Source organism: Crotalus tigris, unplaced genomic scaffold (assembly GCF_016545835.1).
Source record: "Crotalus tigris isolate CLP2741 ecotype Arizona unplaced genomic scaffold, ASM1654583v1 scf7180000024359.8030256, whole genome shotgun sequence".
In the NCBI taxonomy this organism is placed as follows: Eukaryota; Metazoa; Chordata; class Lepidosauria; order Squamata; family Viperidae; genus Crotalus; species Crotalus tigris.
The window spans coordinates 2579483-2595995 of NW_024100528.1; the positions used below are offsets into that span (position 1 = coordinate 2579483).

At 36.5% G+C, this 16513-nt stretch overlaps 2 protein-coding genes and 1 long non-coding RNA gene across 9 annotated transcripts in view; 2 read left to right on the plus strand and 1 right to left on the minus strand.

The window, feature by feature from the left end:
- Positions 1-642, plus strand: part of GRAMD1C (GRAM domain containing 1C) — a 69167-nt gene extending 68525 nt beyond the window's left edge. For all 6 annotated transcript variants that reach the window (XM_039327312.1, XM_039327310.1, XM_039327316.1 and 3 more), the window contains one exon: positions 24-642. In XM_039327312.1, the coding sequence (XP_039183246.1) occupies positions 24-101 (78 nt within the window). In that variant the 3' untranslated portion in view covers positions 102-642. The remainder of the gene's footprint in view (positions 1-23) is intronic.
- Positions 643-1504: 862 nt separating this feature from the next.
- Positions 1505-6519, minus strand: LOC120300783. The gene is made up of 3 exons (XR_005554741.1): positions 6407-6519; positions 5146-5210; positions 1505-3699 (listed from the first exon to the last, which is right to left on the minus strand). It is a non-coding gene; the product is annotated as an uncharacterized LOC120300783 (long non-coding RNA).
- Positions 6520-6633: 114 nt separating this feature from the next.
- ZDHHC23 (zinc finger DHHC-type palmitoyltransferase 23) lies at positions 6634-13051 on the plus strand. 2 transcript variants are annotated; one of them, XM_039327227.1, is made up of 5 exons: positions 6634-6875; positions 6985-7285; positions 8035-8739; positions 9855-10022; positions 11887-13051. In XM_039327227.1, the coding sequence occupies exons 2-5, from the start codon at positions 7140-7142 to the stop codon at positions 12152-12154; spliced, it is 1287 nt and encodes a 428-aa protein (XP_039183161.1). In that variant the 5' UTR covers positions 6634-6875; positions 6985-7139; the 3' UTR covers positions 12155-13051. The 2 variants fall into 2 exon arrangements, with proteins under 2 accessions (XP_039183161.1, XP_039183160.1); XM_039327226.1 differs by having other exon boundaries at positions 6634-7285.
- Positions 13052-16513: the final 3462 nt, after the last annotated feature.

Sequence of the window (16513 nt, forward strand, 5' to 3'; positions counted from 1 at the left end):
TTGTGCAATCTTTATCACTCCAGCTGAAGACCTCATTGTCTATGCTCCAGCGTAGTTTTGATCATCTAAACACAACCAAAGACGGGAAGCCTGAAAGTTGATGTCAACAAAATCAGCTACTAAGAAATGGAAATACAATAAAAAATATATTGCTGTGATAGTAAAGCTGCTTCTTTACAGTTTTTTCATCACAATACTTTAACCTATAATAAACATTGTTCTGGAATAAGCTTCTTTAAAAAAGAATTTTCTTGTGAATTTGTGAATCTTTGTGATTGTTCCTAACCCACTTGTCTTATATGTGTGTTTCTTATGTTTGTATGTGTGTAAAAACACTTTCTTGAGCTGTGAATATTGATGGAAATGACTGATTGAGAACACAATGAGAGCTGATAATTATATATACATTGCAGATATACAGTTCAGCAAAGCACTGCACTGTATAAATAAATAAACACTGGATTTAGATGGGAACAATTTAAGTGTTATGAAAGATGCATTACAAAATGTTTGGTTTATCACATGCAAAGTTTTTCTCATCTTCTTCCTTGTATTTATGTTACAAATCTTCAAAAATAAATTGTTGCAATGTTTGGCTTCTTGGTTCCAGATATCTATGAATAAATCTAATTTTCACATGTAGCTTTTTCCGTTTGGGGCGGAGTTTGTTTTATGTACTATAATATTTCTTCCTCTTAGTCACTATCATTTCAATTCTCAGAATTTCTCAGGGAATTTTTATTCATGCCTGGAAATCATGTTTAAAAATGTCCAACTCTACATATCTTTAAAAAGTAACTAATGTATAATCTGATTTACATATTACAACTTTGGAGAGATCTTTGTAAGAATAGATTTATCATTTTATAGCTTTCAAGGCCTGGGGGATCATGTCTCTTGTAACAATTAGAGATGCAGACTGTGATATGTATGTAAGTGTTCTGTTTTGATTAAGGAAATTATCTCATAAAAATGTTCTAATTGTACAGTAGTGGCCAAAATTGTGGAAACTTTTGGTTAAGTTTCCACCAATTTTCTTCTAATTTCTTTATAACTGTAGCCTTGTTCACTTAATAATACTATTTTACATCGCTTTCTGGGCAACCAGTCAACTTTTTGCACTATTACTTTAATTTTAATATGTTTTACAAGCTCACTAAATGAAAGAACACAAAAAAAACCAACCAACTTGATAGCTATCACATAACACACTGACAAATGTCCTCCTCTCAGCTTCAATACATGAAATCAATAACTGAATCCTACTGTGATCTGATTGACTCATTGCCAAAACAAGATGACACCTGCTTGGCTCTCCAAACACTCATGCTCATTGGCTACAATCAGATGAAGGAAAGCTACCTGATATCAACTTAAGCAAGTTGTGCTTCCTTTTTCTGGTTATTTGGCTATAACTTTTCATAGAATACAGTACAGATAATTGAACAAACTTTGTTGCATTACATTCTTGATTAAATTATCTTTCTATTGATATATAATTTTATGGTGCTACTCCAAAAAAAAAGTGGTGTTATTAGCTATCAAACTTCAAAAATACACTTTTCCCAAAAGATTTCCACAATTTTGGCCACCACTGTACTTCTGATAAAAAATAAAAACATTGAAAATGTGATGCAAATAAAATTATGAACATACAGTACTGTGTAGTTTTGATTATGCTATGTATCTTTCTGTTAAGAGGAAGTAATCTTATTTAAGATTTCTGCTTATGAGCCTTAATTTTCATTTGTCTTTTGTCAAAAGTGCCTTTTTATTTCTTATATGTAAAACAAGTTTTAACTGACGAACCGGAAAGTCCCAAGGGATTTTGAAAATTATTAATCGCAGTACAACTTGTACTAATGTGGATGGCAATGTATTAATAAAGGTAAACTACTACACAATTTCTTAGATTATAATTTAATAAAATAACAAACAGTTGCTTCCAAATGAAGGGTGTTATCAGAAAACCAGTTTGGGGTAATGGTTAAAGCACCAGGCTAGAAACCAAGAGACTGTGAGCTCTAGTCCCACCTGAGGCACCAAACCAGCTGGATGACCTTGGCCCAGTCACACACACTCAGCCCTAGAAAAGAGGCAATGGCAAACCACTCCTGAAATCTTGCCAAGAAAACATCAGAAGACTTGTCTAGGCAGTCGCCATGAGACAAAATTGGTTTGAAGGCACCAAAGCAAACAAAAATGAGTATTGAAATATTTGTAGGTATTCTGTGTTAGTCTCCTTAACTTGAAGTTTTGTGGTGTAGTGAATAGCTGAGGCTCCTATGCAGAGTTGCCAACTCTCATCTTTCTAGAAGATTTCAATCTTGGTCCTGCCCTCTGCTTTGGAATCATGGCTTAATCATTCCTGCTGTCACTATCTTCAGAGGCACATATTTGACATCTATCTCCTATTCCTGCTTAAAAGGTCAAAATGTAAAAAAAATATGAAAAAAATGACTTTTGATGACATTGTGCAGAGCCACAATGACAAAAGATCCATCCCTTGCTTTCCCTTCTAGGAAATAGCCCACTCTTGTGCAAGGTTGGTTTATCTCCGGTATAACCAGACAATTAAATTGAGCATATATTATGATAGTGTAAATGTCTCTTTATATTCTATTTTTATACTTGAAATAAACACTTTATTAATTATGAGTGTGTAAGTAAACATGGAGACAGAATTTGTGGGAAACTTGGAAATACCTTGAGTATATTATGGGTCAGTAGAATAATATAATTAGTTCATTATACCAGCTGTAATGTTGCCTAGATACAGCCATCTGGCATCAGTTATGAAAGCTCTGATAATATACTAATTGTGTTATTATTATGTATTTATGCAGAACTACATTTCTAAATCATATGAAAAATTCAATCCAAAATCAAACTGTTATAATACCAACTAAAACAGGTTCATATAATCATATGATGGCATTTTTTTGTGTTTTGTCACATAGACATTCAGCCTATTTCAAGATTCAATAGTTACAATCAGAATTTCTAAAAGAGTATCTCTTCCCAGATATATCTGCCTGGACACCTAAATCATCTTTGCCAACTATCCTTACTACAGTACAGTATGTTACTGAAATATGTTACCCGAATATAGAGGAATGGCCATAGACTAGAGCCTTCTCAGTTGTCATGCCCTTCTTATGCCCAACTTGTATTTATAAAAATCCTTGCTAAGGAACAACAAAGTGATATTTTCAGGCCAACCAAAGGCATTCCTTTTGCAATACTGTTTGATTTTAGACGATGTAATTAGTTTTACAGTATATCACATTGTTTATTGTTATCTGTTTTTGGTTAAACAGAACTACTTAACTGCTTAACTCATTCTTTGTATCTGTCTTTACATAAAAGGAAAAAACAATCCAACCTCTCAAAAACAGTACCATAAAAGACAGATTAGGAATACAAATTAAAATACGCAAGTAATGGTAAGAAAATATTTATCCACTCTAAACAAGTTGAAATCAGCATGTCCAGATATATTACATCCTAGGGTTCTGAAGAAGCTGGCAGCAGGTCTGTGTTTTCCTGGATCCATTTTTTTTTCCAGTTTTGAAGATAGGAACCATTCAATTCTTTTCCAGGCATCTGGTAGTTCCCTGGTGCTCCAGGATCTTTGAAAGAAATGGTTCAGTGGTTCACCCAGTTTTGATTGCCGTGAGAAAAAAAAATATTGAGACTCTGAAAAGAGTATAAAAATGAGTAAAAAGGTGATTAAGAGACTGGAAGCTAAAACACATGAACACTTGCAGAAACTAGGTATGTCTAGTCTAATGAAAAGAAGTACTAGGGGTGACATGATCAAAGCAATGGATAGAAACTAATCAGGGAGAGATCCAACCTAGAAACGAGACATTTCCTGACAATTAAAACAATCAATCAGTGGAATGGCTTGCTTTCAGAAGTTGTGGGTGCTCCATCACTGGAGGTTTTTAAGAAAAAATTTGGCAGCCATTTGTCTGAAATGGTATAGGGGGTTGAAACTAGAAGACCTCCAGGGTTTCTTCCAATTGTCATTCCATTCCATTCCAAAAGCAATTAGAAAATGAGGCTTCTACTTGGTAAATATAGAAACATTATTGAGCCAGCTAATCCTGAATTTGTTCATGTAATTATTACTTTATATCATGGACCTAGGCTAAACGTTTCCATATTCTATCTACCAGTATTAAATAGCTGTCTTGTATTAAAAACAGGTGAAAGAAAGCTAGATCACTTGCATTTATTTTACTGCCATTTCATAATAGGGGCAGGGACTCATAGCGATCAGTTATTTTGTAAGTAAATATTGATAAACTACCTCTGTTACATGGATCTATTGTCATATTGTTTATCTTCCCCCAAATGTATGGGTAAATAGAAACATTTTCATGGAAATTTAAAGAACAGAATACAGGTAGGCCTTAATTGAAAATCATTCATTTAGTGACCATTTCAAGTTACAGCAACACTGAAAGAAATGACTTACAATTGTTCCTCACAATATCCCCACAATCATCTGATCAAAATTTGGGGACTTGGCAACTGGAGCTCCTATTACTTGCCCTAGCTCCTATCCACCTAACAGTTTGAAAGCATGTAAAGTTGAGTAGATAAACAGGTATAATTGGTGAGAAGTTAACAGCATTCGGTGCACTTTGTTGTTTAGCAGAGGTCCCCAACCTTTTAAGCACCAGGGACCAGTTCAATGGAGAGGTTTTTCTGCGGACCGGAGGGGGCGTGGTTTTATGTACTGCCTGCATCCCGCAGATGGGGCTTTGCTTGTATGTGCATCCTGGTTTCTGGCATGCTGTGGCCCAGTGCCGATCCACGGACCAGGGGTTGGGGATCCCTGTTGTATAGTCATGCTGGCCACATGACCATGGAAGCATCTTTGACCAACGCTGGCTTCCTCAGCTAACCCTAATCCCTAGAGTTGGACACAACTGTTGCAAATTACCTTAGGTATTTACAACAGTTTTAGCATCCTGGTGTCGCGTGATTGCCATTTGCAACCTTCCCAGCTGTCTTCCAACAAGCAAAGTCAATGGGGGAAGCCAGATTTGCTTACTACATGATTCATTTAACTACAGTGATTCACTTTAATAACCATGGCAAAAAAAGATCATAAAATTGGGCGTGACTCACTTAATAATTGCTTTGCTCAGCCACCGAAACTCTGGTCTCAGCTGTGGTTGTAAGCCAAGGACTACCTGTGTAAACATAATGGTTGTTCAACTAACCAGTGGTTCTCAACCTTTTTAATGTGGCGGCCCCCAACCTGTCGTAAGTCGAGGACTACTCAACCGGTCGTAAGTCGAGGACTACTCAACTGGTGCAGCACCGTTTGCAGAATGGGACTTTTGGCGGGCTCAGCAGGGCAGAGACAGCCTGGACAATTCCTATTGGCTTTTGAAAGCCAATAGAATTAGACTCTATTCAAGAGAGTCTATTCTATTGGCTTTCAAAAGCCAATAGAATAAAAGGGAGTAGCACAGCTAAGGAAAAGGGGGGAAAATGGTGGACTGCGTTGTTTGGCGACCCCCATGAAATGGTCGTTCGACTCCAAACAGGTTGAGAACCACTGAACTAACCTGTAATTATATATATTTTTTAAAAAATGGTACATTAAGATCTTTTTAATTCTTTTGAAAGGATTCATAAAATAGGAAATGAGATCTTATCCATCCACCTACATTATCAAAGGCATGGCTAAAACTATCACTAGTTTATAATTTGAACTGTTTTAAAAGAAATTGATTTTTCTGTTTTAGTGCATCTTAGTGGCAGGAAATGGACAAAGTGCAGACATACCACTAGCTTTGCCTTTATGCGTGAATATTAAGAACTGAGAATAAATTCATGTTTTGACCACTGAGTGGATAAAAATAGGGGTTTTTTTATTATGGCATTGTGTTCTTATAATTACAGTATTTCTTTCTTTTTTGCCAGCCTGAAAAGTTTTTGCCTGTCACAGATGTAATCGATCGGTCCAATATCCTTCTTGTAATTACGGCATAGTATATATATTTGCTGAAGTAATTTAAGCATCAGTCGATAAACCTAACTCATTTGATGGGGGAAAAAATGCAAGCCAGCCAAAATAAGCGGACCTAATCGATCGGTCGGCGAAACTCGGGAGCAAAAACTTTTGGAGCATGAAAGTAATAAGCGCCGAATCGTGGAGTAATTCAACGTATTTTAGCTCCTAACGACGTAATTTAACTACCGTACATGGGTTGCATCTGAACACCAGACCAAAAGACAGTTGGCCATAGACTGTACTTCCGCTCTCCTTATTTATAGTCAGTGGACTCTTCACTATCGCGGACGAGTTCTCTGAAGTCTACGCTCACAGCTGTTCCACAAAGCAAGACTCGGCACTAATTGAGATTAAGGTAAACCACACCTTCGCTATTCCTCCCGGCATTGGGCCGATCTCCGTGACGTCACAAAGGGACAGAAAAAGACCGGCGTTCTAAGGAAGCCGGAAGCTTCAGGTTGCCGTGAGGCCACTTAGGGGAGAACTGCAAGAAGGGAGGGGTCGTGCCTTTTAAGCAGGAGTGATTAAAATAAAACGAGGCGGACCGTACAGAGAATCCCACCAATCGTCATGGCCAAGAAAAGGCGGGGCTGGGAGCCTTTCCTCGTTTCCTTCTTTGCCTTCGCGGAGTTGAAAGTCAGAAGGGCAACAAGAGTCGCGGGGCGGGAGAGTCACGGACTTGGCAAGAGTTGCTTCTGTGAAGGTTGTAGCGGTGGTTCTTTTGCTTTGATAGAACGGCCAGGGTGATTCAGTAGCATGTCCTTCGGGGAGGAATCCTGTGTTTTATCTAATCCATCCCTACAAGAATCCTGTATTGTTCCGTGTTCGGTCACAGGTAGTTAAATGGGGTTAACAGTACGGGGAGTTAACCTGGGGGAAGTCTTTCCGCCCGTGAGCGTTTACCAACGTCTTTTGTCTGCGCGAATTTTTTTTTCAAAATTCAGCCTTCGGCGGCTTACTTTCACCAGAGTTCTTTAAAGTTGAACGTTCCTCGGTCTAATTGGAAAGTAGGTGTCTCTACCCACCCATTCTCACGCTCCTTTTCGATGCGGACCGTGGTCAGGGGAGGGTCCTGTTACTGTTGCTTCGTGGCTGAAACATGGTCAAACGGGCGGGAAAAAGAGCGAGAGCCGCGGAGCTGGAAGATACGCTCTGTTGCTGCGAGTATCTCGATCGGAAGGGCCAAAGGAGCCACCTCGCGGCGTGTCTCTGCGAATGTGAGGACCTCGATGAGTGCTGTGAAAGGTAAGGCGTGGGGGCTCCTTCTGAGCATTTCTTCAAGCTGGGACTTTGTTAGGGAGGAGGCGGGGAGATTCGTTGCTGTTGGCATTTCACTGGCCTTGATGGATGGCTCTGGATTTTCACGTGGTTTAGAATATATAGTACCTGTTAGGATAGAATGTCGGTCCAACCCACGTGGCTGGTAGTCCAGGTGGATAAAAAAAAAAAAGATTCCGCCTTCCCATCTTGGTGCCTTTCTGATTCATTGGATCTACAGGTCCCTTCTTTCTGCACAAATAACTTTGTTGGCTGGGGATGCTGTTGCCTTGCATAGGTTAAAATTTTAAAGCACAAGATGAACTCCTCGCCAGCTGTATGTTTGCTGATAGCATAGTTGGGTGTTTCCTAAACCACTGTCCCCCAGGTTTGTTGAATTACAGTATCCATCACTGCTAGATTTGAAAGTGATGGGAGTTGTGGTCCAAATCAATTAGCAGATGGTAGGATAGAAATGTTGGTATGTGTCATGTGTTCTCTTCTGGACTGTGGCTCTGCTTCTCTTGTGTATGATGTAAAGAACAGAAACTTGTCTGCAGCTGGTGATTGTCCAAAGGTGCTACTGCTTTTTCTTGTATAAACATGTCCTTAGAAATGCATGTTTTGTAAAAGTAGAATCTAAAGTTCTGATGCAGTACAAGTTAATGTGACAGCAAAAATGTATTTCTTGCTCTGTTTGCTCTAATATGAGCAGAGTCTGTGCTTTTTCCTAACAGGTGGATGACTTGCAAATCTTTACCTCCTGGAATATTAGAGAGAATCACAGAAACCTTCAAAGACCGTTTCCGTTTTCCATGGATTCGAGCGGCTGTAAAGATCGATATCAGCCTTCTCCTGCCAATCATCTTGCTTCCTTTTTCCCTTCACATAGCAGCTTTGCACTTTCTTTTGGCCCTCATCATTCTGATATCACTTCCTGTACTATTACTATGGTATTACTACCTCACACATAGGAAGAAAGGTCAGACTCTCTTCTTCTTAAGCTTGGGGCTATTTTCCCTAGGTTACATGTACTATGTATTTCTCCTGGAAGTGGTTCCCCGGGGCCATGTGGAATACAGTCAGGTGGCTCTTCTTACTTGTGGGTTAATCCTGATGCTTGCAGCCTTACATCGAGCCAAGGAAGATCCTGGCTACCTTTTCAGCCAAATGAGCAGTGACAAAACACTTTGCCAAGATAGCTGCAGTAATAACATGTTCAATAAGAATGGCCTGGGAAACTCCAGTGGGCTTTGCAGAGTACCTGCCTCTGGTGTTGCTATACACAATAACACTGAGAGCAACTCCACAACATTGGAAGCAGGGACAGGTCAGGGCGCAAAGGACTGGTGCACCAAATGTCAGTTGGTGAGACCAGCTCGAGCCGGGCACTGCCGAATATGTGGCAGGTGTGTGAAGAGACTGGATCATCACTGTGTCTGGTACGTCCCTTAGTTGGCCTTTGCTTTTTTCCTTACACTTCTATTATCAGCAAGCTGTAGTTCTCTCTGAAATATTTTTCTCTACTTTGGCTTTATCTGTATGTGAGTGGTTCCAGTGATTTGTTATCTCTGTTAAACAGATTGAAAAGCCTTTATCTTTGAGCTTTCCTGTATTCGCCATTAGTTGGGGAATTTCTATTCAAAATTACAAATAGCAGCATTCCCATTACTACCTAGAAGTGGCAGAATTGAAATACAGGATTTTTGCAGGTAAATCATACCATCAGGATGTAAGAGTTAAGGGACTTTGAATATCTATTATATCACCCTGTTTAGTGATATAAACAGGGTGATATAATAGATCAGAGTAGTATCACTAATTTTCCAATTCACATGAAAGAAACCAGAATGATTTCTTTCAAAGCTTCTGTAAGGCAAAAAATCAGAGTTATCTGCACACATCATCTTGGGCTTGTTTTCTATGATTTAAATTGCCTCCATGGATATAAGGCTATCACAGATTTGGAATGATTTCCTTACAAAAAAAAAAAACTGACATAGAACTTGGCAGAGGTGAACAGAAGAACCGATTGGGCCATTTAAGGTAAGCAGACAGTGAATGGTGGGCCGCATCTGCTAAGTTGGACAATTCTTACCCAAGTTTATTTTATAAAGATTAGTGCAAGACATTTGTTAAATAATAAGCACATAGTCTTTGAAGCATATAAATAGAATTACAATCTTTTCGAATATAGATCATAAACAATTCTGGTCTCAGCTTTTCTGATTGGTTGAGGCTGTTCCTGTTTCAGCAATGAGGTTTTTTTTTTTCCTAGCAGCTCTTAAGGGGTACAGCATGCTGTTCCTGAGTTATTTTTATACAAGTGTCTCTTGAACCCTGCCCCCCCCCCAAGAAAGATCATCTTCCTTTTATGATTTTAGACTTGTAACTTTATTTTGTCCAAATAAGCAAAGTAGTTGTGTTTACTTTGTAAACTGTGATTAGACATTTCAAATTTTAAAAAATGAAGCCAAGTACTTAATGGGCACTTTAGATTCTAGCTTTTTCTAAATCATGTTACTATCGTATCACATTTTCCCTTTGTTTCTTGGAGGATTAACAACTGTGTTGGAGAACAGAACCATCGAGCTTTTGTCCTTGCTCTCTTCCTTTTTCTGCTCACTTCAGTATATGGGATTTCTTTGACTTTGGATACTATTTGTACGGGAAAAAACACCCTCAGTGCTCTGTTCTACTGCCCTGGTGTCTATGGAGAATACAGGTGAGAGAAATGCTTTCTAACTGATAGGATCAAGTCAAGATAATCTCTAAAAAGAAAATTATGGGAATTCTATGATAATTTTATTTATTCATTTACATGAGAAATTTTGCACTTTCATAAGGAAAATGTAATTGCTTTCCAAGATGATGCAAGGAAATTTCCTTTATCTCAAATATCCTGGTCTCTTTTTGTCTGTTAGCGAGAGCTTTCATACTTTCTTCTTTGTTACCTTTTTTTAACTGAAAAGGGTATATTTCTCTAGCTTCATTTATATGGGGTGTGCTTCCACATTGGCTTACTTTTTTTATACTCTGTATTGGGTTAAAATCTTTTTTTTAAATTTTTAATAATACAAAATTAAAAACACATTGGACATAGATATGACATCACTGGTTCCATACATCTTACGACATTTTACAGTAGTATTAGTACTCATATAGACATATAGTTCTTGAGCTTTGCTCACTATTTATAATATAATATTAACACTTTTCCCTTATTTCTGTATATCTATCTTTTAAATATACATTTGTCTATAATCTATATTTTATTCTAATACTATACATTTGTCTTGGCTACACTCTTATTGTCTATCCAATCATAAAATTGTTCCCAGATTTTGTAGTACTTAGTTTCACTTTTATCTTTGAGTTCCCATGTAAATCTATCCATTTCAGCGCAATTGAAAATTTTCAATAATATTTCTTCTTCGGTTGGAGTATCTTTCTCTTTCCATTTTTGAGCGAAGGCTATTTGTGCCGCTGTTACTATATGCAGTAGTAAATAATTTGTATCTTTCTTATATTTTCTTTCTATAATTCCCAATTAAAAAAATTCTGGTTTGGCCTCTATATCTATTAGCAAAATTTCTTCCAGCCATTTCTTTAATAAGTTCCCACATTTTTGTGCCTTTGGGCATTGACACCACATGTGGTAGTAATTCCCAACGGTCTCTCCACACTTCCAGCATATTGAGGATTGTATTGAGTTAAAATCTTGAGTTCACTTAAGTTATTTCTGGAGAAAAAAACCAGTTATTTGCAGTCATTTAAATATATTTTTCATCCCGAAAGTAGTCATAGACACGTGTGCTAAAAAGAGAAAGATAATATTAATAAAAAGTCACTGACAATAGCATTAATAGGACAACTAGCAAGATAATACGTGCTTACCGAAGGACTGAAGTATCCTCCTAGATCAGTTTTATATTAAAACAAGGGAAACAAACTCATCTTTGTTGAGGGAAAAGTGATTTTGGTGGCAGAGAGTCACTACAAATAATTCCATCTTGTACGTTGTTAGAATAGAATAAGAATATCCATTCTATTCCCATATTAATCTAACAAATATAGAGTTAGATGCTTTAAAGCAGGGGTTCCCAACTGGGGGTGCTCTCCCTGGAGATGTGAGATGATATTCCAGGGGTGCAAAAAGTTGAGTTTAGTTTCAAAATTATAGTGTATATGCATATATTTGTATGCATTGCTCCTCGAAGCACGAAGGTGAAAGTACCAGCCTGAAGATGACGAATGGGACTTCGTCGAAATGTCGCCAAGACACTTCCAATTTTACGCGGGAGAAAACCCGAACAACCAAAGACCTACATATATTTGTATATGCATATATTTGTATATGCATATATTTTGTAAGGAGTGTGAGAATATATCAGAAGCCTTCTACAGGATATAGAAAAGGTTGGGAGTCACTGCTTTAAAGTTAATCACATGGTTTACTTGCTACTGAAATTTACCAGAAGCAGGAGAATGCTCCAGACTATCATTGGAAAATTAGTTTTGTTCATGAACTTTTGTATTAATCATGCCAATATTAAACAGAATATTCTTGCTTTCTCTTCCTCATTTAGTTCAGCCCTGACATTCACCTGTGTATGGTATTGTGCCATTGTAACTTCTGGTATGAGCTACATCTTTCTTCTTCAGCTCTTGAATATCAGCTATAACATGACTGAAAGGGAAGCTCGTATTGCATTACGGGAGAATACTGGGCAGAAGTTGTTATGGGGTATGGTGGTGGACACGGATCAATATAATCGAGGTTTTCTGTACAATTGGATCCAATTTTTCACCTTGCGCTCATCTGATCTGCAGCAGACTGCTGAAAATGTTGTATGAAGGAGTTTTTAATTATTAATGTTATCATATGTACCTAAAGGCATTCTGGGCAAATAGCTCTCATCTACTGCAAATGAAGACTGGAATATGAGGATAGTTTAAAGCCATATAGCAAACTGCAATACCACTTTCTCAGAAATATACACATACCAAATGTTTTATAGGAAGACCTCAGTATGATTGTGATTGCTTATATTTCTCTGATGCTGATAGCCAAATCTGGCCATAGGTTCTGCCTCGGTTTACCTTCCTAATAAGCAACCATATTGGAAAATCATTTAAAGGCAGTTTATTAGGGTACCCTGTTAAACTGGGATTTCTTTGAAAAAGAAGAACCCTGAGACCCATTTTACATTCCTTTTTATAGTTAACACAACAAAGAAAAATGAAAGAGGAAAGTTGGTTGGATAAGATAAGAGTAACCCCTCCTTGCACAGTAAATCAATTACAAAGCTTGTTTGAAGTTAGATAACCAGACACCATTTGACACTAAGAAACTTTTTCTTATCAGGAGATAGTATCCAGATAGTATCTTCTGTAAATTATCTTTTCAGTTTAGGAATGTTAAAAGCTATCTAGTCAGTCCTTACAACCATAGGATACAAGCTTTCCTACATTCCAAACTAATGAACCTGAACATTATTTTAAAAGAGAAAATAAGTCAAATTAAAATACAAGATAACAAGTTCTCAGTGTTGTTTAATCATGATATATTGTAGCCAAAACATTTGAATTTTTAAAACTTTGTTGTTATAAATCCTGAATTTTGTTAATGGACATAAGGAATTAAAAAGAGAACTTCTGTCATTTTCATGCTTTTATCAAAAAAAAGGAAGAGCTCTCCAATATTGTACTCCTTAATATCTTCATATTAGAACAGATATATATATATATATATATATATATATATATATATATATATATATATATATATATATATATATATATATATATATATGTGTGTGCCTATAGGATGGGCTTGTTTTAAAGCTGTGAGTTGCATAGTATTTTTTTTCTCATTACCCCCTTACTTTGAGAATACAATTGTTTTTAATTAATATTCCTTACCTCAAAATGGCTCATAATGAACAATGTAAGATTAGAATTGCAAAAGCTATTTCTGCATGAATTTAAGTAGTTTATAAATTTATATGAACTGCCCAGAGTTGCCGAGAGTCAGATGGCATATAAATATTTTTTTTCCCTTCATTTATTTGTGTCTGAGTTTTGAAGACTTTTTAGACAAGTCCCTGCAACATTCTTGGCAAGGTTTTTTTCAGTGGCCTTTACCTCCTTCCCAGGGCTGAGATACTGACTAGCCAGGACACCCATAAGGCAAGAACAGAACTCACAGTCTCCCTTTTCTAGCCTGATGTCTTAACCACAACAGCAAACTCTAAGCTCTCATATAGTAAATAAATAAATGAAGTAGTTAGTAAAAGCAAGCCCTTAAAACACCGAAATTCAAAATCATAAAATCAACAACTACTTTTGATTGAAAAAGAATATTGCAAATTGCACATGATTAAAATCACAGCTGATTATGGATCATCCTAAATGTAGTTTCTTATTTTAGGGCCTTATAAAAAAATCCATCAAACTGAATTTTAAACATTTTAAATCATACAAGTATGATTTGTATAAACTACAGTGCAGTCAAATTGTGAAAAAGGATCCAATTATACTGAGAAAAGCAGTTGTATATATAACATATGTATACTAAGAAGATATTAACCGTTATAGGATTATGTACATGCTAAAGTCCAATAAAAATGTAATCTTCTGAGTAGCCAGCCAGTAACAAGAACCAAAATCCTCAATTTTTTAAAACGTTCATATAATTCCAGCTTCTCTTTTTAATATTCGCTTGAAATAGTGAAATGTACATATTTAACTATACAACCAAAAATATGTTTTAGTGTAGATAGCCATACCTGAAGAAATTATTGATATATGCCAGGGGTGTCAAGCTGCCAGCCCATAGGCCGGATGCATCATGCGGAAGCCGCACCCACCCCATTGCCGGCAATGGCAAAACAACCCCAATACGTTGTGTGACGTCACATGACGTTGCAAGTTTGACATGTCTGATATATGCTTAAGAGGATTCCCTCCCCCTCCAAAGCACTAAAATATGCAATGTCGCAATGTGTGCTGTCAGAATGCTATCTGGATAAGGTAGACATTGACAATATGAAGGAATGTTGCAAGGAACAATGGAATGTATTAAAAAACCACAATCCCTAACTTTTTAGCTTTCCTTGGGAAAGTTGAAAGGATTGTCTCCTGAATGTCAGAAACAAAAAGCACAATTTTTTGAAGGAAGAGCTACCATGTAAAGACAATTCAATGTAGCTACAATTAAGCTGACAAAGATTTCTAAGCAGTTATTGTGTATTGCAACAAAGTAGAATATTATCTAGAGTGAACCCAGAGTCACTTAGATATTGTGATGGGCAGTGCCTAAATTTGATAAATAACTATCAACTAGCCTTTGGAATTCTACAATTCTGAAACAATTAAGGCTGTATAACAGCATTTTCTATTTAAAATCTCTTCTGTGTTACTCAGTGAATTTTAGGCCAGAGGTTATGGTGAATTTTTAAGGAGTAGGCTTCCTGTGTTGCTTTCATTGATCAAGATCAAATTTCAAGTAATATGAAACTTGCTGTGAGCTCATTGATTAGCAGAAGCTGCTAGTTTGCATTAATGCAATTATAAGTCCATTGCCATATTCTGACTTAAATAATATACATCTCAGTGGATCAATAGCTTTTCTCTCTCTCTCACACACACACACACTATTTTAATGGTGCTTTTTTTGTATCAAATTAGTTTGTCTTTAAAATAATTTGTGATGAAAATGTTTTCTAAAGCAAGTAATAACTGCCTAACATTTAATATGTTCTCTGATTTTAATCAAATCACGAATGTTTTTTTGGCTTATATATAAATAACTATCTTTTCCAAAATCTTTTTTTCCATCTTACTGTACATTACAGAATGTTAAGAAAACAGGACATTTGCTTTCTTGTTGGTTTACAATTCTTAGATTTTTTTCAAAGTTGGAATATGTGATAAATATTACAAAATTGCTTCTATCTGAACTATTTGGTTATTTAATTTTGAAATATTTTATAAATTTGATTGCACAGTGCAGTATTTTTTATAATTTTAATGTTTGACAATACAATGTTAAATGTTTAAAATATATGTAATTACTCAAATGAATAAAGCTATAGCACGGTTTCACCATTAAAAACAATGATTCAATAAACCACAGTGGCTATCCTTTTCATTTGTTCTTATCTTTTTTTTAATATGAGGGTGATGGGAAGGTGGGTTAAATTTTATATGTATATTGATAAATCTAATTGCTAATAGGTTGCAGGGAATGGAGGGAATTTAAACTGATGTTTCATACTCAGAATTTTTGAAGCTAGAAATAAAAAGTGTAATTATTACTAACTATGCAGTCAAAAGTTACTTGAAAAAAATTAGGGTACTAATAGGGAAGTGATCTCCCTAGAACAGGCATATCAAACTCACGACGTGTGATGTCACGCAACGTATCGGGCTGGTTTTGCCATTCCTGGCAATGGGGTGGGCGTGGCTTCCACATGACGCGCCCGGCCTACGGACTGGCAGTTTGACACCCCTGCCCTAGAATAAATTTCCCTATAAACTATAGAAAAAATCTGTATAAGTTTATTCTGTGTATGATTTCTAATAATAGATGAACACATTTGAAGTACAAATGGAAGGGTATCATTTAAGGTTGTCTCTATTCTTTAAAGAACGAATATTTTTTTGAGGCAAAGCAAACTTGTGGATGACCAGCAAATGGCTCTTTAGATTTAAAGGATTTATACATGGATTGTTTGTGAACCAACAGATTAATGTGAACTCTTAGTAAACACATTGATAAAGAAGTAGAGGTCAATAATGATTGGCTTGCAACAAAGGATTGTCAGACTGACAACTGGCAAATTCCCAGGGCTTCAGATGGCTGAAGGATACACAGGAATGTGAGAAACATAAATTTCTCTTTTAAAAGTGTCTAACTTACAAATGTGTAAATATAGCACACATACCTTTACCATGTACCTTAGATCTGGGATTGACTACTGCACTTTTTAAAATAGATTGAACAATGACCCTTTTAGGCAGCTGATTTTGTGTGTTGTGAATGCTGAAATAATATTACTGTACACTGTGCCAGTGAAAGGCACCTGTATGAATTAGCTTAGTTGTCAGAATATTTTGCCTGGCTTTGGAGATTACCTTACGAGTTGGTGAACTTCCAATTGATTAACTGGTTGTTTTTGCATTTATGTTACAGCTGTTTGGCATAGACAG

What these genes read in the sequence shown, in the direction of transcription:
- ZDHHC23 (XM_039327226.1), top strand. Translation starts at nt 7,140, where the DNA reads ATGGTCAAACGGGCGGGAAAAAGAGCGAGAGCCGCGGAGCTGGAAGAT. An exon ending in CTCGATGAGTGCTGTGAAAG is followed by an intron (nt 7,286 to 8,034) that starts GTAAGGCGTGGG and finishes TTTTCCTAACAG; the next exon opens with GTGGATGACTTGCAAATCTT. An exon ending in CTGGATCATCACTGTGTCTG is followed by an intron (nt 8,740 to 9,854) that starts GTACGTCCCTTA and finishes TGTTTCTTGGAG; the next exon opens with GATTAACAACTGTGTTGGAG.